The 27,656-nt window shown below is 37.2% G+C and overlaps 1 protein-coding gene across 3 annotated transcripts in view; it reads right to left on the bottom strand.

Moving 5' to 3' along the window:
* LOC122809736 (capping protein, Arp2/3 and myosin-I linker protein 2-like) overlaps positions 1–27,656 on the bottom strand; it is a 1,549,910-nt gene that overhangs the window by 387,216 nt on the left and 1,135,038 nt on the right. For all 3 annotated transcript variants that reach the window (XM_044081444.1, XM_044081445.1, XM_044081446.1), the window contains exon 20: positions 27,305–27,398. In XM_044081444.1, the coding sequence (XP_043937379.1) occupies positions 27,305–27,398 (94 nt within the window). The remainder of the gene's footprint in view (positions 1–27,304; positions 27,399–27,656) is intronic.

The raw sequence follows: 27,656 nt of genomic DNA on the forward strand, positions 1-27,656 counted from the left end.
TTCACAAAAATAGATTTACTGTTCTCAAAGAAACCCTGTCCCTGTGGAAAATGAGATAGGGTTAACTCACCATAAGAACCTGCAATTCAGATACATTTCTTGCAGAAGTCAGAGCAATCAGTAAAAATGTTTTCAGTGTTAAGAACCTTTAAGTCACTCAGGTTAGCTGGTTGAAATTGAGCAAGTGCTAGCTTCCCTGACAAAAAAAGATCCCAAACAGGGGACACCAGTTTACTTGGAAGCCTCTTGTGCAAAACCCCTTTCAAAACATTTTGACATGAAATTGCATTGAAAGAGGAGGACCCATGGGCAGACAAACTGAAGTGGCTGATAAATTAAACTTGACAGAGGAATAAGAAAGGTCACAGGATAGTAACTCACAAAATATTGTAAAATCAGAGAACAACTAGCCCTGAATGGGTGCTGGTTATACTGTTGACACCAACTAGAAAACCTGTTCCATTTGCTAATATATTATTTTCTAGTACCAGGCTTTCTTGCCTCCATTTGTACCTGCTGCAAATTCTCAGTAAATAAGTGAATAAACGGAATTAAGACCATATCATCCAGGCAGTCAGGTGAAGTTGATTGGGGCTGGGATGTATCAAACACTCCTGATCTTGTGTGAGTAAATCTAGAATGCAAGAAAACTTGTGGTAATTGCCCCATGGCCATTTCAAAAAGAAAGGAGAACCATGGTTACCTGGGCCAAAAGGGAGTCACCAAAATTATCTTGGGGGATTCCTTCTGAATATTCAGTAGTACCCTAGATATTAGTGGAAAGGGTAGAAAATCATATAAGAGCATTCCCATCCAAGGAAAAAAAAGGTGTGTGTCTTCCAGACATTCTTGCATGGAGCCATGAATCAGAATCTTTCCAGTTGATTGCTCAGAGAGGAGGCAAAGAGGTCTACTTGAGGAACTCTCAAAAAATGTATCAAATATTGGAAGACCCCCGATCTAGTTTCCATTCTTGAGAATCAGTCCTGATTGTCTGCCACACAATTTTGCTCTGACAGAATGTAGATGCCTGTAGAGTGAGATTATGTTGTGAAGCTATATCCCAAACTAACATGGCTTGTCTGCAAAAGGGGTACAACTTGGTTTCAACCTGCTTTTTGATGTACCACATCACTGTGGTATTGTCTATAACAACATGAGGAGGTGTCTGTGATAAAGATGATTCAGAGAGATGAGTGCATTGATCAGGGCAATCATCTTTTTAATATTTATGTGCTTGAATCTGTCATTGGTGTCCCACATATCTTGCACGTTTATCACTCTTGAAACTTCTCCCCAAGCAAAGCCTGAGGTGTTTGTACATTCTGACTACTTTGGAACAGGGAGGGAAAAGGGGAGACCTGGATTCAAGCATATCTGTTGTCTACACCAAAAGATTTTTCTTCTGACAAACCCCAGCACTGGGATTTGAAAAGACAAACTGATTCTGCTGGGACCACAGAGATGTCAGATACCACTGCATTTTTCTCATGTGAGAGTCTTGCTAGAGATATCATGAGCATCACAGAAGTCATGAGACCCAAAATCCTGGGGTATTCCCTCACAGTTTGAGTGGAAAACCCTTAGAAATAGATCTGAATATATATCTATTTTTTCCTGTGGAAGAAAAGATCTTTGAACTGAGGTGTCCAGTTGACTTCCTAGCAACACAATCCTGTGTGAAGGACTTGAGAATGACTTTTGAATACTCTTGTAATCCTAGCTTGTGTAAGAGATCACTCACCCAAGAGACAGAGATTTCTGGCATGTTGCAAAAAAATCTGCAAATCTAAGCAAGTAATTTATGGAAAAATGTGGATATCCCCTAGCCTGCAATGGTATATAACTGGAGCTAGACACATTGTGAACACTCTTGGTGCAGTGGATAGTCCAAAGTTTAGTTAGAGAACTGATACTGTGATTCAGACACACAAAACCTTAAGGAATGTCTGAAGTCTGGATGAAAAGAGATGTGATGATAACCATCTTTTAAGTCTTGTGTTGCCAGGAAACTTGAAAGAGGAGGAAGAGGTAATAGGTTATGAAATTACATCATTTTGAATTTGGGCACTATCACAAGCAGGTTTAGAAAAGAAAGATCCAGAACTTATGGTCTCCATGCATTTTCTTTCTTTGGCACTAAGAGAATCCCTGAATAAAAACCCTTTCCCACCTGCAAAGGAGTAACTGGTTCTATCACTCCTTGGGATAACATGTGAGAAGAAACCGGTGGAAACAAAAGAGTCTGATCTGGAGGATGAATGATCTTCAGCACACATTTGTCTGAAACTGATTGTTTCCTATAGTTAGCACGCAGTATTTTATATGCCCAACTAATTATCCCTTTTTAATACCAGCTTATGTTATAGAGTCAGTTACAAAGTCTACCAGAGCAGATCTTTACCTTAGGATTGCCTATCCATTTCTTCTTGCCTACACTTTGATATCAGTCCCTAATAGGGAAGGCGGTCTGTAGCCTGCAGTCCAAATGTTTTTTTTTTTTTGCTTCTTCTCATTCTATTACCTTTCCCTCTCTAGCTATTTGCTCTCAATATCTTGGTTCCTTTGCCTATTTTTTCTATTAAATTCTAGCCCTTTCCTGCCTATTCTCTGTATCCAAAATTGCAGTCATCCTTATCGGCAAAATCTCCTTTCTCCATTCTGTGTTGTCTAAGTTCTTAGAATACTTTCTGCCACTTTATTAATATAACAGTCTGTGTGGCTGTTATTCTCCTTAAGGATCTGCATCCAAAATCCCTCTTTTTTATTTCTTGAATTTTCCCTGCTTCATTATCATTCCTTTCCACTTTGAATTATAGCTTTATGCTTGTGCTATGTATATAAACATTAACTGTGAGCTCTAAAATATCCCTTCAAATCAGCTAATCCTAATTCACCTTGTTCTATTGGAAGAATCAATTTATCCCACTTGACCCTTGCCCTTTTCTTCAAATAGATAACAACTTTTTTACTCTTTATTAATTAGTGTCCACAACTTTTCCTCTGGTTGATAAAAATATCCTGGCCTGTATATAAAACTAAACAGGCATAAAACATTTTCACTGCTGGTATCTTACTATCCATTTTCATAAACAAGAACTTCACATTTCTCTGTTTTTGTATTACCTTCTGCTTAGTCTCTTCCCACATATCTTTACTGCAATAACAGAATCCTTTTTAACCCATACTTTTAAATACCTCATCTTATTGTGACCCCGTAAATATGGATGCCACCGGACTAATTCATATATGGGTACATAATTTACAACTATAGGCTTTGTTTTATCTTCATTAATTTTACATCCTGAAAACCCTTGAAACTTTTTCAAGATGTTCCACAGCACTGAGATGTCTTTTATTGGTTTTATCAGGTACAAAATAATATTGTCTAAAAATAAAGCCAACTTTTCTTGATTACCATACCAATTCTATCCTTGACTTTCTAGGTGACTTATTTTTCTTACAAATGGTATTAAATTTAAAGCAAACAACAAAGGGGAAGGAGGACACCCCTGCCTGATTCCTCTGTTCAGACACAACTTATCAGAAAGGAAACCTCCCACTTTATTTTTTGCCTCTGATCCCTCATATATCCATCCCACTAATTAACCTTATTATTATACCAGGGAATACAAATGCTTCCATTGCCCTACTCATAAAATTCAAGCTTATTCTGTCAAATGCTTTCCTGCATCAAGACCCACCAATAACACCAGTATTTTCTTGTATTCTGCGTTCTTCTGGATCATCATTGCTCTATTAATGGTGTCAATGTTTGCCTCCCCTCCACAAAACCACACTGATCCATATCTATTAGTTTTGGCAACACTTTTGCCATTCTTTTAGCTATTATAGACATAAACACTTTATAATCAAGGTTTAAAGTTTAAATGGGCCAATATGAAGCTGGGTCAGATGGGTCTTTACTGTATTTAGGTATTACAGCCACCACAGTTTTCTTCAGGATGCTGGTACTTCCCCTCCTTTTAAAATACTGTTCAGAAAAACCTTCCAGATCTTTATCACTTCCTTCCCTACTAGCTTCCAAACTTCCATAAGAATAAAATCTATTCCTGGAGACGTTGCTGCACTTTGATTCTACGTTACCATTTTTACCTCTTCTCCTCCTATCGTAACTGTTAATTGTTGAACATCGCTTACCTTTAACTTTGGCATTCTTAAATCCTCAGTAAATATTTCCATTTGTGATCTTTCTTGATTTCCACATTTCTATGCTTTCAGAAATTTCTCTAATACCTCTACAGAGTCTCTGATTATTTTTCTTGTTATAAGCTTCCCAGCTTTGGCAACAACCCTTTCCACTTTCATTTGCCCAAGTTGTTTTACTAAAAGTTTTTGTGTTCTGGTGTTACTATCAAAAAACAGTTGCTTAACAGCAATATTTCTAAACTCATGCATATTATCAACCAGTCCTAAAGAAAAAACAGTACTATATATAATGTATGTTACAATATACTTATCTGGATTGCTATTAATGTATTAATGTATTAATGTATTAATATATATTTTTTTGTTTTATGTCACTTTTTATGGATATATTTATATGTCATTTTATATAAGGTCACATGATGTACTTATGTCTGTTAGCCTGGCATATTAGTATAATTTTGTTTTAGTATGCATTAAAAAAGAACTGGGAATGTTCGAAAGCTTTGCATTTTTTTGCTGTTGCAGTTGTACTTGTGTTTTATTAAATGGCTTTAACTTTGACGGATAGACTCATGGTTATTTATTTTGTATTTTACATTTGTTTTGCCATTAGAGTCTGCCACCTACGAAGGTTGTTTGCTTTTTGTGGTTTATTTTTCTGTAGTTGGTGGCACATCTAAGTTTGAGCTGTACTCTTGGCCAGCACTAAGACATTGCAGCCTGGCTCTTCGATGAGGACCCTACAACAATTTCTAGTGGTTAATGATAAACCTTTACTTGGTCTAATACTGAATACCACTATGGAGGATGTTTTACAGCAAGGGACTAATAGTGCTGTGAGTATTTCTAATAAGACTGAACTCATTAATTCAATACACCTTTTGGAATCCAAGACTCAATATTTTAAATGCCTTCAATGGCAGAGGCTACGTTTTTTAACATATTTGAAGACATATGTAATTCCGAGGGGCTTGAGTGTTATGAAAATGCCCACTTATGAGAACAAATATCCCGTGTTGTTAAAAAGCTGGCAAGGGCTTAATCTAAAATTGAGCTTTGATTATATGAAGCTCATGATTGAGTTCTTTAGTAATATTGAAACAGAACCCTCAAGCGAAATTGAAACTTTAGAAGATCGGATTGTTAATTCTCCTGATTTTGATTTGGTATCGCTTGAATACAATAATATGCTTGAAAAATATAGAACATTTGAAACAAGTTTGCTTTTTACAAAGAAGAAAAAACTTTTAAGGGATCTGAATGACTTTAAACTTTGCAATCTTTTTCATTGGTCGAGAAATCAACAATGTCAAACATCTGGGCAGGTACAAGCCAGTAATGGGACCAAACGGTTGGTAGATCCCTCCTCTTCTGAACCGCCCTGTGCCTCAGCTCCTGTTTCCATTACAGTTGAGTGTTCCAATATAGTAATTACCTTAAATACATCACCAACGAAAGTAGGAGAAGCCATTGCCGATTTGGATTGTTTTGTTGATTCCAGCAGAGATATAGACTCCTCATGTCATGACAGGAATGAACTTCAGAAAGATAATGTTTTTTTAGAGAGCAAGTTTCTGTTGCAGCTGCCATTGCACATATTACATTTCCTGCAAGGCTGCAGCAGAATGAGGAGAACAAACAGCAGGTCGATGCCAGGACTAATGAAAGAACAACCACTGAGGCCTCAGAGGGGATCGTATAACACACTACAGGTACGGCCCACAACTTGGAGCAAGACTCTCAAAAAATAAACATTGGCAATACTGTAATTAATTTGTCTAGCCACTCCTTTGATAAAGATGAGCTTTCACTTATGGATAAGGGATTATCATTTGTCCACTCAGCTGAGGGTAACATAAGTGATGCCCTAACTGAATTGAGATTATTTGTTCATAATGTAGATTTGAAAAAGTTGTATAAAAATAATTTAACTAATGTTGAAAATAACATCAAGCATAGCAGCACATTTGTTCCAGCTCATTTGCCAGTGACACAGGCTTTTTATAGTCTATGCAAAAATGAAATATATGATATATTTTTTAGAAAAATTGGATGTAAGGCAAAATACTTTAACCTTAATTATGAACAAAGGCAAGCTTTACAGAGACGGATGAAAATGCAACATGTCATTATCAAACAGGCAGACAAAGCAAATAAAATTGTTATCATGGATACTAGCAAATATAATGAATGGACGTATGCTCTATTGTATGATTCTCTGGCTTTTAAACAGATTGATGTGAAAACTAAAAATTATATTATATATAAAGTGAAGTATTTTTTATATGATTTACTTATGGATCTTTCTATTACTCCAGATGTATATAATTATTTTGTATGTTTCCAACCCCGTAGTTCCTGTGATTTATTGCCTCCCTAAACTTCACAAGAATTTAAATATTCCACCTATGAGACCTATTGTTTTGGGTACTCAGTGGGTTACAACTGCTACATCTAAATACTTGGACCAACAAATGTCAAAGCTATTAAAATATAGTTTAAGTTTTATTAAAGGCACTAATGATTTTCTTAAGGAATTTTATAACTGGTCCAAATATAGCATTGGCTCTAATGTTTTAATAATAATGATGGCTGTGAAATCGTTGTTTACCATCATACTACATGACTTCGGCATTCAATATTTAAGAGAATTTATGTTAACATACAGTAATTTATCTAGTGAGAAAATAGAAATGTATTGCCTATTGTTAGACATTGTTCTTAATAGCAATATGTTTATATTTAATGAAGAGCTTTTCCATCAGCAATTGGGTGTAGCTATGGGCACACCCATTGTTAATCGTTATGCTAATCTGGTTCTTGCAAGATGGGAGGAGGGAGGAGATGTTTATCCACAAAGATGGTCATTTTATCCATGATGATTTGGTATTTTACAAGAGATTTGTGAATGACATCTTCCTCATTTGGAATGGGAATTCTAACACATTACTAAACGTTGTTTCTGAACTAGAGAAAACTACCACATTTTTAACTTTAGATGTTAATAAGTCTCATGAAATAATTAATTATTTGGATATAACTGTCATGTTTAAAGATGGACAATTTAATGCAAAAATACATAAAAAGAATGTACAATCTACACAATATATTCATTACAGCAGTATGCCACCGAGGTTTATGCATAATAGTGTTGTCCATAGCCAGTTTTTAAGGGCAAGTAGACTGAGTACCAGGGATGAAAGTTGTTTGGAAGAACTAAAAAGTATGACTGTTTATTTTGAAACTAGAGGCTGTGATGCTAAGATGATTGAATGGAATAAAGAATATGCGTTAGCACATCAACAGGATGTAGGAGCTCCCTATTTTTCAGGTCACCTATTGAATAGTTTTGATGGTGCCAGTATTTTGAATGCCGATAGTAATAATAGTATTAAGAAGAATTATCAATTGGGTTATGTAACTAAGTATAATAGCCATACTAGCTTGATTAAACAAGTTATACACAAGAATCGGGCAATATTACTATCAGATCCTGAATTAAAAGAGAGAGTGAGGGATCGTCCATGTTTTGCTTATAAGAGATAAGATATAAGAGAGCAATATCTTTTTTATAAAGATTATGCATTTTGCTATACAAGTAATACTTTTATGTTAAGTAAAACAGTTACCATTCCATGTTATAATTTTGTATATTGTTGTATCAGTATGAATAATGAGTTTCTCCACCCAGTTAGTAACAATGTGTTTAGATTCACTACTTTTGCCACATGCTTCACTGATAATGTTCTTTACTTGGCTAACTGTGAAACATGCACTTGCTTCTATATAGGTAAAACCAATCAGAAATTGAATGAGAGAACTGGCTCCCACCTTTCTGAATTGCAGAGGATAATTCATTCTAATGCATTAAGCAAACACATTATAAATATTGGTAATGAACACGCACTTAGGTTTAGGGTTTTACATAAAGTAGAGAAGCCAAAGAGAGGGGAATATGTAGTTAATCTAACAGAGTTAGTGGAGTATAAGTGGATTAACTACTTTAGGGCTGATACTGCACTTGGTATAAATAATATGAATAGTTTAAAACCAGTGCTAAAGAAAAAGCAGTACTATATATAATGTATGTTACAATATACTTACTTGGCTGCTATTAATGTATTGTTGTTTTTGTCATTTTTTAAATGTATATATTTATATGTAATTTTAAATAAGGTCATGTGATGTACGTATGATGTCCGATAGGCTGACATATTAGTTTAAAAAGCTGACTGAGTTTAACTGAATTTAGTATGCACTGAAAAAGAACTGGGAAAGTTCATTATAAATAAAAGCTTTGCATTTTTTGCTGTTCCAGTTGTACTTGTGTTTTAATAAATGGCTTTAACTTTGACAGTTAGACTCCTGGTTATTTATTCTGTATTTTTCCAAATAATTATCAAATAATTCCCACTGTCTCATTTTTAGTTCATTTCCCTGCATTTTTATTTTAGTTGCTATTGGTGCATGATCTGAAATAGTTATTGGAGATGTGTCAAAGCTTTGAATGAAATACACATTCTCCTATGAAATATAGTTTCTGCCTAGTCTAGTCCAGTTATTGTACCCTGGAAAATAATATGTAAATGATCTCAGAGTTCCTGCTACTGAATTCACATCTTCCATACAAAATATTTTCATAAATTTCTTCAAAATCTTACCATATTTTGTTATATTTTCCTTACTAAACCCCCCAGATTCATCCTCACTATTGCAAATCAAGTTTCACCCACCACCTATAAATAATATTCCCTGCTGAAAGCTGATCATTTCTTCAAAAAATTTCCTAAGCTCCATTATAGCAGTTTTAGGTGGTAAATAAATAAATGCTAGCTTGCCAGTAACTCCTTCCTACCACAAATCTACCATTGTTATCTTTTCCCTCTTCTATCATTATTGGAACTCCTTTGGCAATTGGTATAAGTACTCCTCTTTCCCTTTGTCCCTGATGTTTGTTTGTCTTTCAGCTTTTCCCAGTAAGGGGTCGCCACAGCAGAACTCCGGTCCACTAATGATTGACAGTAGATTTTTATGAAACGCCGAGGTGCCAGCTTGACGCTCACCTTCAATGAAGGCATGCTCATTTATGCACGCACGTCTTTCAAACACTACCCAACCGCAGGGAGGACATGAAGACTCCACACAGAAGGCACTCCCAAGCCCAGCTGAGAATCGAACGGGAGAACCTCTTGCTGTGAGGTAACAACGCTACCGCCGTACCACCGCGGCATTACCCTTTGTCCCTGATACTCTGCTGAATTTCTATCATGAAATCCTTTCTTTATCAAATTCACATACTCGTTTCTTTCCAAGTGTGTCTCCTGTAGCACTACTTGCACTCTGCATTTCTTATATAATTCAATACCCTTTCCTTTTTAGCTATACCTGTGAGGCCATTCACATTCCAAAATAATATGTTTAGTGAAATCATTATGATAAGAAATTATCACTCCCTCCTATTATATATGACAGCATTTTTAAATGTCTATTTCATAGTTTCATAGGTTGGTACTAGGCTATCAGCCCTAGGGCCTATACAAGCCTAGCCATACCAATTACCTGGCTATTTCTTCCTACAATATTTACTTCCCTGGACCCCTGTCTAGCAGGACAACTGACATGATCCCCAGAGTGAATTTCCTATCTCCCATCCAATTGTCAAGGCTCCTTTTGCAGAAGGCAAAAGAGGTGCTCTGCTTGACATGTATGGGAAGTCTATTCCAGAGTCTGGGGAGTCTCTGGGTCAGGAACCTATCCCTCCACCATGTTTTGTTCATTGTGATGACAAGGTTTAGATCCATGGAGCATGTGGCTCTGAGGGATTGGGATTTCTTTAAGTGTAGCATTTCCAATAGCTCTGGGTTTGACATGGCCTTGTATGTTAAGCAGAGATTGCCTCTGAGTAGACGATATGCAACAGAGTATAGCTGGAGTTTTTTTAGACAGTCAGCATAGGGCATCTGCTTTAGGCCTGTGATTCTTTTAGTGAGGCATTTCTGTGGCCTTTCCAGTTGTTCCAGATGTCTTCAGAGGTACATACTAAACGGGGCATTGTATTCTATAATGGGTCTAATGAGGGATGAGTACAGTGGGACAATGACCTCCTTTTTCTAGATGAAAAGCCCTTAGTGATGAGGTGTGCCACATAGAAGGATTTCCTGACTGTTGTGGTGATGTAGTTATCGAAGGTGAGACCACTGTCCAGCTGTGTCCCTAAGTCTCTTATCACACTTTTGGTGGTTAGTGTACTGTCACCTATGTGGTAATTCATGGGTACATGTTTTTTCCCAAAGGGGATAACTATACATTTCTTGGCCCTGAGCTTAAGCTCATGGCTCTGGTACCAAGCATCTTTTTCTGTAAGGCCCTTTTGTAGAATATCCACATCATTTGGGGATTCAGTAATGGCTCCCAGTTTGCAGTCATCTGCGAACTTTGTTAGCCAGAGTCCCTTAGTGTTGGTCTGTACTTCAGAGAAGTAGATGCCAAACAAGAGCGGTCCCAGGACTGAACCCTGAGGTACTCCACTTGTCACTTGTCTGGAGCTGGATTTGGAGTCGGCTACTTTTACAGTGTGGATTCTGTCAGTAAGCCAGTTGGCAACCCATCGAGTGATGTAGGGATTAATGTCCAGCTTAGTAAGCTATGATTCCAGAGTGGGGGATGGCATTGAAGGCCTTGGTGAGGTCCAGATAGGCTGTGTGGACTGCCTTACCCTCGTCCACAGCTCTGGAGACTGATTCGAAGAAGTCAATCAGATTCAGGAAACAAGATCGGCTCTTCATGAACCCAAACTGAGTGGATTCCAGCGTTTGAAGGTTGCCAATGTCTTTCTTTATACGTTCCATGATAATACGTTCCATGGCCTTGCAGATCAGGCTAGTGAGACTGATGGGACAGTAGTTCCCAGGATCCAAGGTGAATCCCCCCTTGTGGAGTGGGATAACTGTAGCTGTGCGACACTCAGTGGGTACGAAGCCTGAGTTGAGACTATGATTAAACATGACACTTAGGTGAAGTGCCAGTTCATTTTGTAGTTTATATAGTACACAGCCTGGGATGTCGTCTGGTCCCATGGATGCTGTATTCTTAGCTTTGGAGTGAGCATTTTTTATCTGTGTGGCCATTATTACCAGAATTTGGCAATCTTTCAGTATTGAGATGGGCCCTTTAGGGGGTGAGAGGGGGGGTGAAGTTGACACTAAATCAATCTGCCAGAATATTGGCAATATCCTTGGGATCAGTATATTTAATGCCATTCTGTTGTAGCTCTGAGTAGATCTGAGCATTGCCATTTAGATTCTTGACATAGGTATAGAATACCTTGTGGCTGTCTTTGGAATCTTTGACAATTTTATTTTCATAACTAGCTTTGAAGAATTTTATGAGGGATCTCAGCTTCTTACTGAGGCTGGTAAGGGAGTTTTTTGCATGCTGGGATTTTCCTCTTTTCTGCAACAGTTTCTTCCTTTTGTTGTAAAGTTTGTTTATGGCAGGGGACCACCAGATCAGCTTCCTTTTTTGGAGGAGAGCATCTTGGTTCTATTTGGGATGGCACAATTCATACACAAGTGGATGTGCTCGTACAGTGCCTTAATGTAGGATTCAGCAGTCAAACTTTTAGTTCCCATCTGCATGGGTGTCATGAAGTTTGTCACTTCTGACATGAGTAGCATGAAGCTGGCTTGAATACAAAAGTGACCACCCCCCTTTCACAAGAGAAAGAGCTATGGTCTCTTTTCAAGTGTTTCTGTTACATGCACCCACTACTGTTTGGCACGTTGATCTTTAATACAGTTGTTTCTTGTCATCTCTGTTTGAAATTATGTCATGTTTTACAAGACTTTTTGTTTTACTGAAAACGCTCAAAAAATTTGGCCCTAGATTAGCCCCAAACCTATTCATTTAAAACAAACACACAAAGCTATGTATCTCTTCAAATAATAAAGTGTAACCCTCCTAATATAAACAACTGTCTGAAATTAACAGCTGCACACAGACAAAACCTAACCTAAAATTAGAGTTATCCATGTTAAGACGCATTTCATAGCCTGTGCTTCTACTTACACTAATTGCAGTCTGTTCTTGTCTTATCTTTATTCCCCACACAGATGGGAAAAACAATTTGTATATTTCAAACATTAACTTTTAGTCTTACTAAAAAGTGCTCTGGCTATCTTTACATCAAACTAATTTATGCAATGTTCAAGTAAATCCATCAATGCATTTTAGTTACCAGAAGAGCTGCTATATCTTATTCACTTCTAATAATTTCAGACTTTATTTTTTACTGAACTTCTTGCCCTTGTACCTTTTCATTTTGTGTTTCTCTCAGTAAACAATGTCCAGACCTCAAGATTTATTACCTTTACCATTAGTCAGCTTGTTTCCATGAAAACACAAGAACAAAATATAGAGATGCCCTCAGCTCCAGACTTCTCAAATGACACTGAAAATATATTTGCTTAAAGAAAATTATTTATTGCATTGTGATCTTACTTTTTTAAACTGTCTTGCATTCGCAAAAACCTGCCATTAGATTAATCCAAGGACATTATTCCAGACACCCACCTTTGCAAAAGTAAAAGAAAACATTTCTATTTTACATGTATTATAATCATTGCACTTTTACACCTTATTCCCAACCCCAACAGCGCAAACTTGCAACCTGTTTTCTTAAACATGCTTTTGACCAGTCTTTCTTGCAATGCATACATTTCTTAAAACTAAAAAGGAGTGAGAAAAAGCACCTGTTTACTTTAGTATCTTTATCACAAATAACAATCATTGAAAATACTTTACAATGTAACATGCTATTTATGTCATAAAATGTTTTATACAGGTCTTGTTAAAAACAAAAATTGTTTCACTAACTGTTACTTCCCCCCCTTTCCTCACTATTTTTCCCTTTTAGTGTCCTTCCAAACACTAATGACATGAAGTGGGGCATATGCTTGTCAGTCCCCAAATAAGTTTAACAAAGTCAACAAAAATCCAATATTTCTCTGCCACTTTTTCTAGTAAAGCCATAATTTATAAATGTGACTGATGTTTTACAGTCTCACATTATCACTAATTTCAGTGTTGTTGATCTTCTTCCTGTTCATCTCCATCCCCCAACCCCAGACTATGTTTCATGTCCAAAGGTACTCCCGATTCTTGTAGTCAACTCTTGTGATTTTTTTCTGTCTCTCAAGCATTTTCCTCTGAAACACTGGAAAAGGTTTCACTGGCTATGTGTCTCTATGAGCCTTACCATCAGAAGAATGAGAAGCAAAGTCCTTTTCTGTTTGATGGCTCACCCTTTGTTGGACAAACTTTTGTATTGCCCCCTTAGCCTGTTCTACATTAAAAAAATGAATACTCCTCCAGGAAAAAAATATACTGAATACAGCTGGATACAACAGCTTGAAACTCCCACCTGTCTCTCAACATCCCTTGATTGTTGGGATAATTTTGATTCTCTTCTGCAAATTTATCATTTTCCACAAACACTCTATTGTCTTCAGTTTTTAATATTTTGGCCTACTGCCCCAGTTTTGTCAGGATCAACTCTTTCTGCTGGTACGATTGCATCTTTACCGATACGAGCATTGGCTACTTTCTCGTGGCCAGGTTTGAAGCATACACACTGTGTGCCCTTTTATTGAATAAACCCTGCTGTAGAATACCAGTCTAGTTACTTATTTGTGCTTTCATGAAAATCTCAGGCTTTCTCAGTGTGCTCTGTCCTCTAACTCTACCAGTTTTTGAAACAGCTCTTCCTGAGCAGTTTATACTCAGCCAGCCTTGTTTTCATTTTAACCTCTGATTTCTGCAGTTTTATCAGTTCATCTGAGAAGCTGTTTAAAGCTTCTTCCATTATTTCCAGCCTTTTGTTATTTCAGTTGATATACCCCTTAACTGTTTCTTTTATTTTGATCAACTCAGAGCACATTTGATTTCTGTTGTCCTCTAAATTACTAGAAGCCATCTGTTGCACCAAAGCTGGTGTCTGAACTGCTTTTTCCTGAGCAGGATTCTTCCCAGTCAGTGTTTTCTCTTTACCTTTTCTAGTTGATTTTCTTTCAGGCTCTCTAAATTTCTTCTTTGCTGACATCCAGGCAGTATACTTACTAGTCAGTAACTGAATTTTACTAAACCAGGCAAAGTTACTGGTCCTTATCTCTCAGTTTCTTTTATTACACTGGGAGAGCTGAAGTTAAGCTGTTGATTAGTTTGCAGCCATCTTGAAAGTCAATTAAACATCACCCCTTGAAGAATGCTGTTGTTAATGTCTCTCTAAAAAGACTTCTGTCCCTGAACTATATGACCACACTACTTCCAGTCCTTAAGCCATTTTTGTCTATTTGACTGTATAGTAATTTATTCCTATGTGACACATATACACAGCAATCTGTTTGCACAACAAGCATTTAAAAGCTTTGGATACATCTAAGAAAAACATCATACATTTTTTTAAAATCCAGCAAAGAGGAAACTTTGTTGTAGAATGTGATGTGAGAAGTGAAAGTAAAACACCCTTTAATAAGCCCATGTTGATTAATATTCAACTTAGATACATAATTATTTCTTATTGACAACCTCAGAATGTGTCTTTCAAAGCATTTGATGACTTTGGAGGTTAAAGTTATTGGTCTTCCTCTGCAGCTTGTTACATCTTCTGTATTACTACTTTTATATAATGGTGTTACAAATGTTGTCTTCCATTCCACGGGTGTCACTTGTGTGTGTTACATCTTCTGTATTACCACCTTTATATGATGGTATTATAAATGTTGTCTTCCACTCCACAGGTGCTATTCATGTGCTAATCTGTTGCTAAACATCTTAACAAATAGTGAGATTATACATGGAAAAATAATATGAAGAAACTGGCCAGATAGAAACACAAACACAAAGGAGCTTACAGTCCTAAGAAACTTCAAACTAAAATGAAATACACCAGTGCCATAAGCCATACAACCCAAATCTTGAAAATATCACAGGGTAATGAAAGAAATAAAGAACTTTATTAGAGTTAAGTGTTTAGTCCAACAAATCAGGACTTCATCAGAACTATTTTTACATGTCACAGGTTTAAATAACCCATTTAGTACTCATATGAGTAAACCATTACCATGGTTTAAAGTGCATATGCCCACTAAGATGAAAGATAAATAAAAGTTAAATTATTTAAACTATAAACAAAACACTTCATTATAAGTTCATAATATGGCAGCTCTCAATTTCAACACACTATTAATAGATATGGTGTCACTTAACCAAGAAATTGGTCTGTATTAAGCCGCACCTGCAAAATCAGTTTTCTACATTTTAATTTAATTTTCCATGGTCCTCTCCTGGGTTGGCTGGGAACATGCTCAAGAACAACAAACAAAACCTTTGAGAAATGTTTTCATTGCAGAGTGTGTCTAAAAATGTATTATAGTCATTTTTATTTTCAATATCATAATTGTGTTTATATAAATGCTTGCACATGATTCTCTCCATTTTACCCACATAAAAATAGTGACATTATCAAAAATATAAATATAGATCTATTTTTGTGTCACATGTATTTTTTCGTTTAAATATTAGTCTATTTTTTAAAATGTTGAGCTTCAGTTTTGGCCCAGTATAGATGAACTTACGCGTGTGCAATGGCCACATTTCATTAAACTCTTTCTATTGCATGTACTACCATTTGATTTTAGTGCCTGTATTTCTAATGCTTCCTTTACATTTACATGCCTTTTATACGTAAAATCTGACCCCTCACCCAATGTTTCTAGGGCTACTACATTTTTTCCAGTTTTCTTTCATGATATTTTTTAGAGTGTTGATATCAGACCCCGAGTACCATTATTCTGCTGAAGTTACCATTGTTAATGGGAGCTTTTTGTAGTTAACAGAACTGTTAATAACTGGTAGCCCTAACCCCAGAATTGATTTATACTTCCTCCCCCTGCCTTCCAGGATTTCATCCCTTAGTGTTGACAGAAGTTGGTGAGTTATGCACTCTTTAAAAACAGATCTATCAAAATTTCCAGCTCTTTTTTTAATATTGTGTCATCTAAAATTATCCTAGCAAGCCTCACTACCTGGCCTTTAGCCAAATCTTTATTTTGTCAAAAAGTGTGGTAACTCTGAAAATGTAGATATGAATTAGAAAAGGTGGGTTTCCTGTAAATGGTCAAAACAAATATAGCCATTTCCATGTTCTTGCTGATGGTTGTATCAGGGTTATTTATTTTTACATGGCACATATTGTGAGTGAATTTCAAAACATATATGGTCTCACCTATGTATTTCAGAAATTTGCTTAGTGTCCACTCACAACCATTCCAAAAGATAAAAATGTTATCCAAAAATCTTTGATATATGTTAAATATTTGAAAAAGGTGAATTGAAAAGATAGTGCTGTTGCCAGTACCACATAATTAGACTGGAATACAGGGCAACCACATACTGCAGCCATAGCCACTCTACTCTTTTGTTTAAAAAAATTCTTCTTCAAAATACATGAAATTGTTGTCCAAGACAGTTTCCTTAAATGTCATAAAACAATAATATCAACATTTTAAATAAAATCAAATGTTAGGGGGGGCTCATGGAACCATTTTAAACATTTCACATGTGGGATGACAGAAAAAAATCCACCAAATCTAAGGTGGCAAAGACTCCATCACTTGAAGATGGTTGCTGATTTAAATTACCTAGAAAGTCCCAAGAGTCTTTCACTATATATTGGTGGTTATCATAGAATACTTTCAGACGTCTGTCAAGGTAAACTGTCAGAGGGTATATTTTAGATCTGTCTGCAGATACTATGAAGCAAAAGGGGGGACATTTATATTTTTATGTACTTAGGTGTACCAAATATTGAAGGTATAACAGGCTTTTCTAAATACCTATAGATGTTAGGGGTAATATGTTACAGCATCATATCAGTTAATACATTATCAATTTTGTAATAAGTAACATTAATCTCATTCCTAGACTCCCTACAATGCTGGTTACTGTTACTGAGCTACTACTCCATATGCTAGAATGTGTATGGGCATACATGCCCTCAAATGGCCTTGCTTTCACAGAGTGTCTCCTATCTGTGACTCTTACTTTGGTCTGTTTCTTGCAAAGTTTGTGATTTTTCTGTGGCATGAATGATGGCTGCAATCACTAAATGTAATACATTTGATTTTCAGACTAAATAGCCTTCAGAAAAAAGCAATCTGATGCAAAGCCTATTATTCTGGCAACATTCTAAGTATTTAAAATAAGAGCAATATACCTGTCCCTCAGTTTGGTCCTGTCCCCATATCTTTTCATTTTATCCTAGATTCATGTGCTAAGATAATGAAAAGTATATGGGGTGAGGGACGGATATACAGATAGTGCCACACTATATTTTGACCACAGTGAGCTAAAAAGATACATTCTTGAGTGCAGCTATTTATTTATTCATTTATCTGATCACAGTCAAAGTTCTATCATGTACTTTCTCAGTTGTAAAGGTGGATGTAATTCATTGTTGTGTCTAAGTGTTTGTATGTGTTTGCATATGTGTGGTGGGGCCAGCATGGATGCTCTCATCTGTCACTGATTTTGCAGAATGTCTCTAATTGTCCTCATATTTTGTTCTGTTGTAATGTTTGTGGGTGCAAATCAGTGAGGAATGCAGTCATTAAAGCAGTCATTAAATTACGATAGATGCATGAGTTTCAGACTTAATAGACCTAAGAAAAAGCTTGCTGTTTTAGCAACTCTCTAAGTTAAAGGCAATATCTGTTCCTGATTTTGGCCCTTTGACCTCCACTACTGTTTACTTTTCTCCTTGATTCTTGAGCTAAGAGGATGAGAGGAACTGGGGCATGGAGGGGCCTGTAGTGCGCGTTGCACACTGTATTCATACGGCAGTGAGCTGAGTAGGTATATTACTCAATGTGTATATATATATATATATATATATATATATATATATATATATATATATATATATTCATTAGTTTGTTCATAATTAAACATCTGAGGTATGCAGTCAACCATAGAAAAGCGTAAAATTGATGGTCACAGCTGAGTATTTGTGTTAAATTATTGAGAGCAATTGTTATTTTTATGTTCATACAGTTTGACATCTAAGGAATACAGAATCAATAATTGTGGCTTTACATGCAGGGTATGGAAGCTGTTTGTTGGTCTGCAGCAGTCTGGGTAGGATGTGTGTTATAGCAACTGATCACTGACACAGTGATGCAGTGAATAACATTGCTATCACACAGCCCTTGGTTCTCTGGTTGAATTTTTGGCTGTGATGTCTTCTGTGTGGAGTCAAAATGTACTCCCTGTGTGTATATAGGTTTTATTCAGGTACATCAGTTTCCTCTATCAGACCCTCAGGTGTATGGTATATGCCTGTGATCATTTCTGATTTTTCCTTCATCCCATTTAAACATTAGTACATAGAAGGTGACTACCTTTATCTGTAGTAGTAGAGGGGGATAAAGTATTCCTGGATACGATTTGTATATCCTTGTAGTTCTCATCCAGTTTCATTAAGAACTACTATGTTGTTAGCTTTGAACATTCAGGCATTAAACAACTTATTTTTCCTTGAAAGAAAAAAACAATACAACTGAATTTCTTTCCCTATTTATGATTTGTTGATCAAGCCATCATTGCATGAAATGATTATAAAAATCTCTTGAGATGCACCTTAGTACATCAGGAACCCTACAACCCAAGCTTAATTCAATTACTTTTTCCACAACTACTCCAGTGGAGTCTTGGTCAGATTCATCCATCCACAACCCCTCTTCTTGGTTGGATACAGTATGTATTAAAAGAATGAAGAAAAAAATTCAAACGGGAAATGACCTATGATTGAAGGAAGAAAGAAGTAATCAATCTGGATGGCATGGGGCTTGTATGGGGGTGGGGGATAGGTAGAGCACTGGAGAGGGGTAGGGAGGATCAGTGGACAATGGGGGTCACATTAAGTCGTTTTGTCTAGGGCTCCATTTCACCTAAGGCTGGAAATGTTGATTACAGTCAAATGCCCTAGGGCAGATAGCCTAGTATGAACCTATGAACCTATATTTGGGGCGCACATAGTCAAAGAATTTACTATGAGTGGGCATTGATGCAGTCTGTGGATGAAAGTGGCTGACGCCATCAACTGTTTGATCACAAGTAATGGTCATTGACTTGTCATAATATAGCCCCAGCCCATTTCAATTAGCCCCACACACTCATTTGCTTCCTGCAGCCATCCCTTCTTGCATTGAAGTCACCAGCCACCACTGGCTTTGTTATTTTTTGTTACACGTGCATAAGCCATTTACTCATTTTGCCACCAATTTATCATCCTTCTGTAAGTTATATTCTTTTCAATTATAATGCATTCGTCTGTCCCAGATCAGTCAGATCGTTTAATTCATTTCCCCATACTTCCTTTTCGTAACTATACATGATTTCATTTGCTTTTTCATTCCCTACCTTAATTTAATTCCAAAATTCCCCCATTAGTCTCATTTCCTGTTCTCATTCTTTATTACTTCTGGTCCATTTTATATTCAACTAAAGTCTGTCCTGGATCAGTTTTCTTTGGCACCTTGCAGTATTACTCTTGTGATAGTAAACGATATAGTGGCATGATTACCAACGTCCAGTTTATGTATCACCTTATATTCCTTCATCTCCTTTTCACCTCTTGGAAAGCAGTAAAGAATACTGTCACCCATGGTTGAGGACCTCAGTGTTAGTTCAACGCTAGCCCCCAATAAAGTCTCTAACATTTCCCATTCCCTCTTAACTCTAGAGGTGTGCCCTTCTCACTTAGGGTTGCCACCGTTCATTGTGGTGAAAACTGGACCAAGGCCACACCTCTGGCACCTCCCATAACCAAGCTCATCTCATCCCCTCTCCCTGCCTATTTTCTGTCCATTTTGTGACATTGTCATGTCAGATAAGGAGGAGCGCCATCTTTATCCCTTTTCAGATGCTGCCGATTTACTCTGCTTTTCTGTATAAAAGCAGAGTAAATCCAAAGATTTAACAAACTCTGATAGTCTATTTCTTTTTTTAAACAGAATATCGGAGTTTATGCAGTGTTTTCTGGACTACTGAATGATTGGTTTGATTTTCAGATAGTCCGGGGAAAAAAAACGGATAGGTGGCAACTCTATTCCCACTTCATTGCTAGAAGATTAAGGTCTACAATGAGTATGGTTACCTCTTTGTTCATCCATGATTAGGATTTTAAATGTGCCAACATTTCCCTGCACCTGGCTGTCCGTGTATTGCAGCAGCCCATAAGGGAACACTTTGTTCTCCCTGTAACTTCAAGACAAACAGATCAGTCTTTTCTTTTCTTTCACTGCCATTATCATCACTTTCACGGCTTTATTCACAACTCAGAAATGCAACATGTTATCATTTTTACTCTCCTGTTTACCCTGTACTTTGTAAATCCAAGAATAATCATATCGAGCTTTCTTTTGATTGCTGCCATGTCACTGTTATGACTGCACTATCTACCCCTCCCTTTATAGGTGCACCTTGCAAACTAATTAAATTCTTTATCCAAGTCACTAGCACTGCAAAGCATCACCCTTAGCTCACCACTGCACCTGCTGTTCCTTTCTCTGCCTTCAGTTGTCACAGTCGCCCTTTCTATCATTTCTACTCCATGCAATTTTTCAGTACTGACACTACTCTATTCGCAATTTCAGTTTGAAGGAAAGCTTATTATTTTATACAGTTCTGTACCATTACATCTTAGCCCTTCTTGCCTTGTTCTTAATATTTTCCATTTCATGTCACACAAATACTTTCTAGCAGGTTCTTGAACCTTTTCATACTTCCCTGCTTACAGAAATCCTGGCTCTGACAATCTTCTTAACGTGTAATTTTAACAATACTGGACTATGTGTTCTTCACTCTTAGAAAATCTTAGAATAAGCTGCCTCTGTCCAGACTACTACATACATACATACATGCATATATAGATACAACACTGTCACTGACCAGATTATTAAAGTCATATTGAGATACGGCATCTTTTTTTTTGTACCAATATGGCTTCCAGCTGGAATGTAGTCGTCAAGCTGCCATGTTTTACTCTACTTCCTTAACAACGACAAGGGGCATCGTATGGAAGCAACTTATCTGAATATCACCAAGGGTTTTGCTTCTGCTGCTTAATGCTCAACAGCCGAGCAATTCAATGAGGTAGGCCTACACCTTGATCCCTGCCAGTAATTTGGGTCACATCCCTTATTGGATAGTTTTACAGGTCAGATTAATAAATTAAATTCCCAGCCAAAGGCACATCTTTTGGTATATCTTCTGAACTGGGTCTTACTGCAGTTCTGTTTATCAGTAACCTCCCTTCCAATTTACCTACAATCTTACCTATATTTTATGCAGATAATTTAGTTTTTACCTGAAATTCAGGTAATGCTGTCTCAGTACACACCACTTGCAAAGAAACTTCTACTCAGTTTGCACCTGATAGATCTTCAGATCTTCCTCTATGTGTGTTTACTACCATAGAACTAAAACTTTACTTATTTTTTCTGCTATCTCAACAAAATAAGAAAATATCTCCCTTGGGACATATTTAGACCTTCAGGTTGTCCCTGTGATTTTGGACATGTCTTCAAATTCCTTTGTACCCTTTTACATCATACCCGATCATTTAGGCAGTATATTATTTGGTTTCCTTCCAAACATAACTCACAGTAAGACAACTGTATAAAGAAGTATGACATGTTTCTATTTCTAGCTATGAAAAGTTCTGGGAGGAAGAATAATTCCTTTCCCACTTAAAATATAACTTTCTAACTCATTTAATGCTTCAGTCTCTTTTATTTAAACTCTTCAAAACATGGCCTCTTGACTTACTTCTTTGTTCTGAGAAACGATAATTGTTATTTGAACTGGAGGGCTTACTACCCTCCAGTTGCTAAAAGAAGAGATGAAGTAATCTACTAACTTCTCCAAAATGATCACTGTGTCGTCTCCCTTAACACTTTCAGTTCTTCTTAGCAGGTCATATGATCATAGACAAATACACTCCTTAAGAAGCACACCTTTGAAGACCTACACCTATCAGGTTAGAACAATATCTTAATTTTTGAACTAATCAAGAACTTACTAGTAAAAAATAAATATATATATATATATATATATATATATATATATATATATATATATATATATATGTGTGTGTGTGTGTGTGTGTATACTGTATGTATATGTATTTGTATACTGACTGAGAAGCATATCTCTTACTTGTTCTTTTACAGAACATCCAGATTTATGCTTCATATTTTTGGTCTGTTTCTCATAACATTTATGATTTTCTGTCAAATCATTGAGGATTTAATTCACTAAATAATCGCATTCAAATATGAGATTTTAGAGCCTTCAGAAAATGCATGTTAACATAACATCTGTTGTTTTAGCAATATTTACAAGAGCAACATTTAAAATATGTCCTTGATTTTAGACCTTCTCCCCTGAGTATCTTTGGCTTTGACCAGATTTCTTATGCTAAGAAGTTGAGGAATGCTGAGCATATTCCCTTACCTAAATGGCACATTAACACTGCAACATTCTGCACATATATGAATGCGAGCACATAACTGAGCACATAGTAAATTCCTACACATACCATTCAATATCCACACACACTGAAAACACAACGATTAAAAACATATTTCTTATATGGAGGAGTTCACCCACACCAAACAAAATCTTATATAAACAATGGCAAGACTGCATTTACCTTTGGGATAAGTGCAGCTAAGGACACAGAGTTGCACATACTCATCTCACAACCTTCACACAACCTCCACCAAGCAAAACTTGACAAACTTTTAAATACGCACCACACCGCCCAACAGAACAAACAAAGCTCAAGCTTTCAATCAGTGAACACACATCACATACAGGTTGCTACAAAAAACCTTGATATGACACACACCACATGCTTCTGACCTCCCATACACTGCAACCACTACCTACACATAAACACAGACACACATGCACATACTCTGCACTCTTGTGATTTCCCTCCCCAAACCAAATGTTGACCGACTCACTCAAAACAGTCGGCTCTCTGACACACGTTGCAGAATTTCAATCCTACAGACCAGCTAATAAATATCCACTCATAACCCCAAACTCTATCTGCACAATACTCACAACACATACCTCCCTGCAGACAGAAGCACTGCTAGGGGAGGGCAAAGACAGCAGCCTCCTTGAGTGCAAGGTGTTAGGGGAGCACAATCAGGAAATGGTTAGAATGAATTTTGATACCGCTCTTGGGCAATACTGAAGTGCATGTGTGCTGTAAATTCTAGCATTCTAGCAAGCAGCTTGCTACAGTTCAAAAGCAGAATTTTTTTCCTCAGCTGTAAAGAGACATGGCAAAGAAATGGCACCAGGTTGACCCCTGAATTTTAGGAAAAACAGCCAATCTTTTGTGTGTGTGTGTGTGTGTGTGTGTGTGTGTGTGTGTGTGTGTGTGTGTGTGTGTGTGTGTGTGTGTGTGTGTGTGTGCACATGCGTGCACACTCCTCAGCTGTCAGGGGTGTGGTGCATTAACAGCCCACAATTTTTTTTCCTCCTCATTTTATAGTTGAGGGTCTTTAGATATAGAAATAGCATCAGTCACTAAAAGAGCAAGCAAAATCTGTGCAAGCAAGCACATAAAATCTCATCAAAATCCACCTATCCATGCACTTTGGTCTGGTAGGCCAGGTATCTGTCCTATACAGCAAAAAAATCACTTATTTTAAAGGGCAGAACCACACCTGCCAACTGATGTTCCATGCATGTCCGTACAGTGGGTATAAAAAGTTTACAGACCCTTGTTAAAATGCCAGGTTTTTGTGAAATAAAAAAATGAGACCATAATAAATCATTTCAAAACTTTTCCCACCTTCAATGTGACCTATAACCTGTACAATTCAAATGAAAAACAAACAAATCTGTTAGGAGAAAAATATAAAAAATAAAAAACGTACAGTAAGCTGGTTGCATAAGTATGCACACCCTTAAACTAATACTTTGTTGAAGCACCGTTTGATTTAATTACAGCATTCAGTCTTATTGGGTACACACCTGCCATCAACTAAAGAGACTCTGATTAACCCCAAATAAAGTTCAGCTGTCCTAGTAGGATTTTCCTGACATTTACTCAGTTGCCTGCTGTAGCAAAAGTCACGTTTCACAGACAGCTTACAAAGCATCAAAGGGATTTCATTGTTGAAAGTATCAGTCAGGAGAAGGGTACAAAAAAATTTCCACAGCATTGGATATACCATGAAATACAGTGAAGACAGTCATCAAATAGTAGGGAAAATATGGGACAACAGTGATGTTGCAAAGAACTGGACATCCATCCAAAATTGTTGAAAAGACACGATGAAAACTGGTCAGGAAGGATGCCAAGAGACAGACAGCAACACTGAAGGAGCTGTAGGAATGTCTGGCAAGTATTGGTTGTGTACTACATGTGACAACAATCTCCTGTATTCTCCATATGCCTGGGCTATGGGGTAGGGTTGCAAGATGGAAGCCTTTTCTTACACAGAAAAACATCCAGGCCCAGCTAAAATTTGCAAAACAATACATCGAGTCTCCCAAAAGCATGTGGGAAAATGTGTTATGGTCTGAGACCAAGGTTGAACTTTTTGGCCACAGTTCAAAGGTAAGTTTGGCACAAAAGCAACACTTCGTATCACCAAATGAACACCAATCCCATGGTGAAGCATGGTGGTGGCAGTATCAAGCTTTGGGGTTGCTTTTCTTCAGCTGGAACTGGGGCTTTAGTCAAGGTGGAGGGAATTATGAACAGTTCCAAATACCAGTCACTTCTGGCCTAAAACTTTCAGGCATTTGCTAGAAAGTTGAAGATGAAGAGGAATTTCACCTTTTAACATAACAATGACCCCAAGCATGCATCCAAATCAACAAAAGAATGGCTTCACTAGAATAAAATTCAAGTTTTGGAATGGCCCAGCCAGAGCCCAGACCTAAATCCAATAGAAAATCTGTGGGGTGACCTGAAACGGGCTATGCACAAGAGATGCCCTCGGAATCTGACAGATTTGGAGCAATTTTGCAAGGAAGAGTGGGCAAATATTACCAAGTCAAGATGTACCATGCTGACAGACTCCTACCCAAGAAGACTGAATGCTGTAATTAAATAAAAAGGTGCTTCAACAAAGTGTTAGTGTAAGGGTGTGCACACTTATGCAACCAGCTTATTGTACAAATTATAGGTCACATTAAAGGTGGGAAAAGTTTTGAAATGATTTATTGCGGTCTCATTTTTATATCACAAAAACCTAACAGGGGTGTGTAAACTTTTTATATCCACTGTACTCTCAATAAATATATGTACTCAAATGTATATCTAGCAGGTGTGCACTTGATCATAAGGACCCAATAAACTGGAGTGTGACAAGATGTTTTATGGACAGCTGGATGCAAAAGCTTAGATAGGGTACGGTGAAGGGGACAGATGCACCAGGTTTAAGGTGTTATAGGAGTCGATCAGGAGATGCCGCTCGATCAGGAGAGCAGATCGGCATTCATTTCCATACCATGATTTCTGAATGCCAGTACAGATATAAATGCTGATGGATGCAGGACCGAAGAATTTCAGCACTTTGTATGTGGTATAAGTTACAGCATGCCACTTGTCATAAATGTAGCAAGCAGTTTGCAGCAGTTGTTAAAGATATATTTTTTTTAAGTTGAGGGATGCAGGCTGGGAAAAAATGAATGTTGCCTGGAGCACTAGAACAGGAGAGTTGACTTTTTTTTTTCACTCCTCAGCTTAGAGTTGATGGCACCAGATCAGGGATCAGCACTGGGTGTGAGATGAACCAGTTATGCTTCTGGCAGGACAAGACTCTTTCTCTCAAAGAAAGTCTCTGTTAGGCTCAATTAATGATTCTTTATTCCTCACGTAGAAAGCTGTTTGTTCTGAGGTTTGTCAACACTTTAAGTATCATGCATCTTTAAGTGAGCTCCTAAACTGTTAGCACTTCACTTCACTGCATTGGCTATAGGACTGTTACCAATGTAATTTAATGCTGTCTCCAGTGCTGGGTGAACTGGAGTAAAGAAAACAAGGTGCATTTTGTTAGTCACTAATTTGGGGGTACCATACTGGGAGACTGAGGTGTGAAGAGAAGTTGCTATTCTGGGAGGACAGGAGAACAGACTACCACTCAAAAATTATGTATTTAAAAAAGTCTTTTGGCTTTTCCCGGTTAGGGGTCGCCACAGTGGAACTCTGGTCCGCTCATGATTGGCAGTGGATTTTTATGGTGCCAAGTTGCCAGCCCGACGCCCAACCTTCAAAGAAGGCACACCCATTCACGCTCGCACCTACCTGCATGTCTTTAGCGTCACTCAACTGTGGGGAGGACATGCAGACTCCACACAGAAGGTGTCCCAGCCGAGAATCGAACGGGAGAACCTCTTGCTGTGAGGCGACAATGCTAACTGTATTTAAAGGATGGGTATTTTTATGAACATTTATTGTTGCATTTTTGTGGAGTTTTGCTTTACACTTGTGATCTTTGTTGACCACTATAGGTTTCATTTTACATCCTTAACCAATATTAACTCATTTTTGTACAATATCCACAGAATAAAAGTACATCATTGCTGGACTGGATCATGCTTCATCCATAGTATTACATAAGTAAATAATCATTTAAACACACAGGCAAATTGACGTAAAAGCCAATAACTAAAGAGTAGCGCAATGTCACTCAAACAGCAGTGCAGAAAGCTAACACGATTAGATGATTTAATTGAAGGAAAGATGTTACGATGCAGACTGTGATGTTAAGCTCCCCACTCCAGGAATCTTAACTTTGATCTCTTTTCTTAGGATTCTAAGACTTCAAGCATAAGTCCAATTATGAGGAGGGCTGACTTTTTTCACGATAAAGGACTGAGTAGAAATCCTGTCATGTATACCGAAAATGGAAAGCATGCCTTTAAAAAGCAGACAGTGCTGCATGGTTCATAGTAAGTTAAAATTTAAATTAGTGAGGTCTAACTGTAACTTCTACAACCCAGAGATGAAATGTACATTTCTGAAGTTAATGTCTCCTACCTTCTGCACTGCTTCTTCCGTTTTCTCTGGATTATTTCGATAAGCCTGCACTATATCATTCATTGGCAGAGGCATGGATTTCAACGTGTAATTCCTTACAAAGTTAAGGGAGAAGGAAAACATCTTAGTGTTTACGAATTTAACTGTATGTCATGTAGTTCACAAGAAGCGATATAAAAGTTACTCACTTACCACAATGGCTCACCATCCAGGAAACTGTTACCACTGATAGCACTTATCAGTCTGGAATACTGACATAATCAGTTTATCACCCTCTCAAATCACCTCCAGCTACAACTACACTATGACAACACCACTTGCAGCTCTGAAAGCAATTTACTTAAATGTGCAT

The sequence above is a fragment of the Protopterus annectens genome, chromosome 8.part0, assembly GCF_019279795.1.
Source record: "Protopterus annectens isolate FY-2018-M chromosome 8.part0, PAN1.0, whole genome shotgun sequence".
Taxonomy (NCBI): domain Eukaryota; kingdom Metazoa; phylum Chordata; order Ceratodontiformes; family Protopteridae; genus Protopterus; species Protopterus annectens.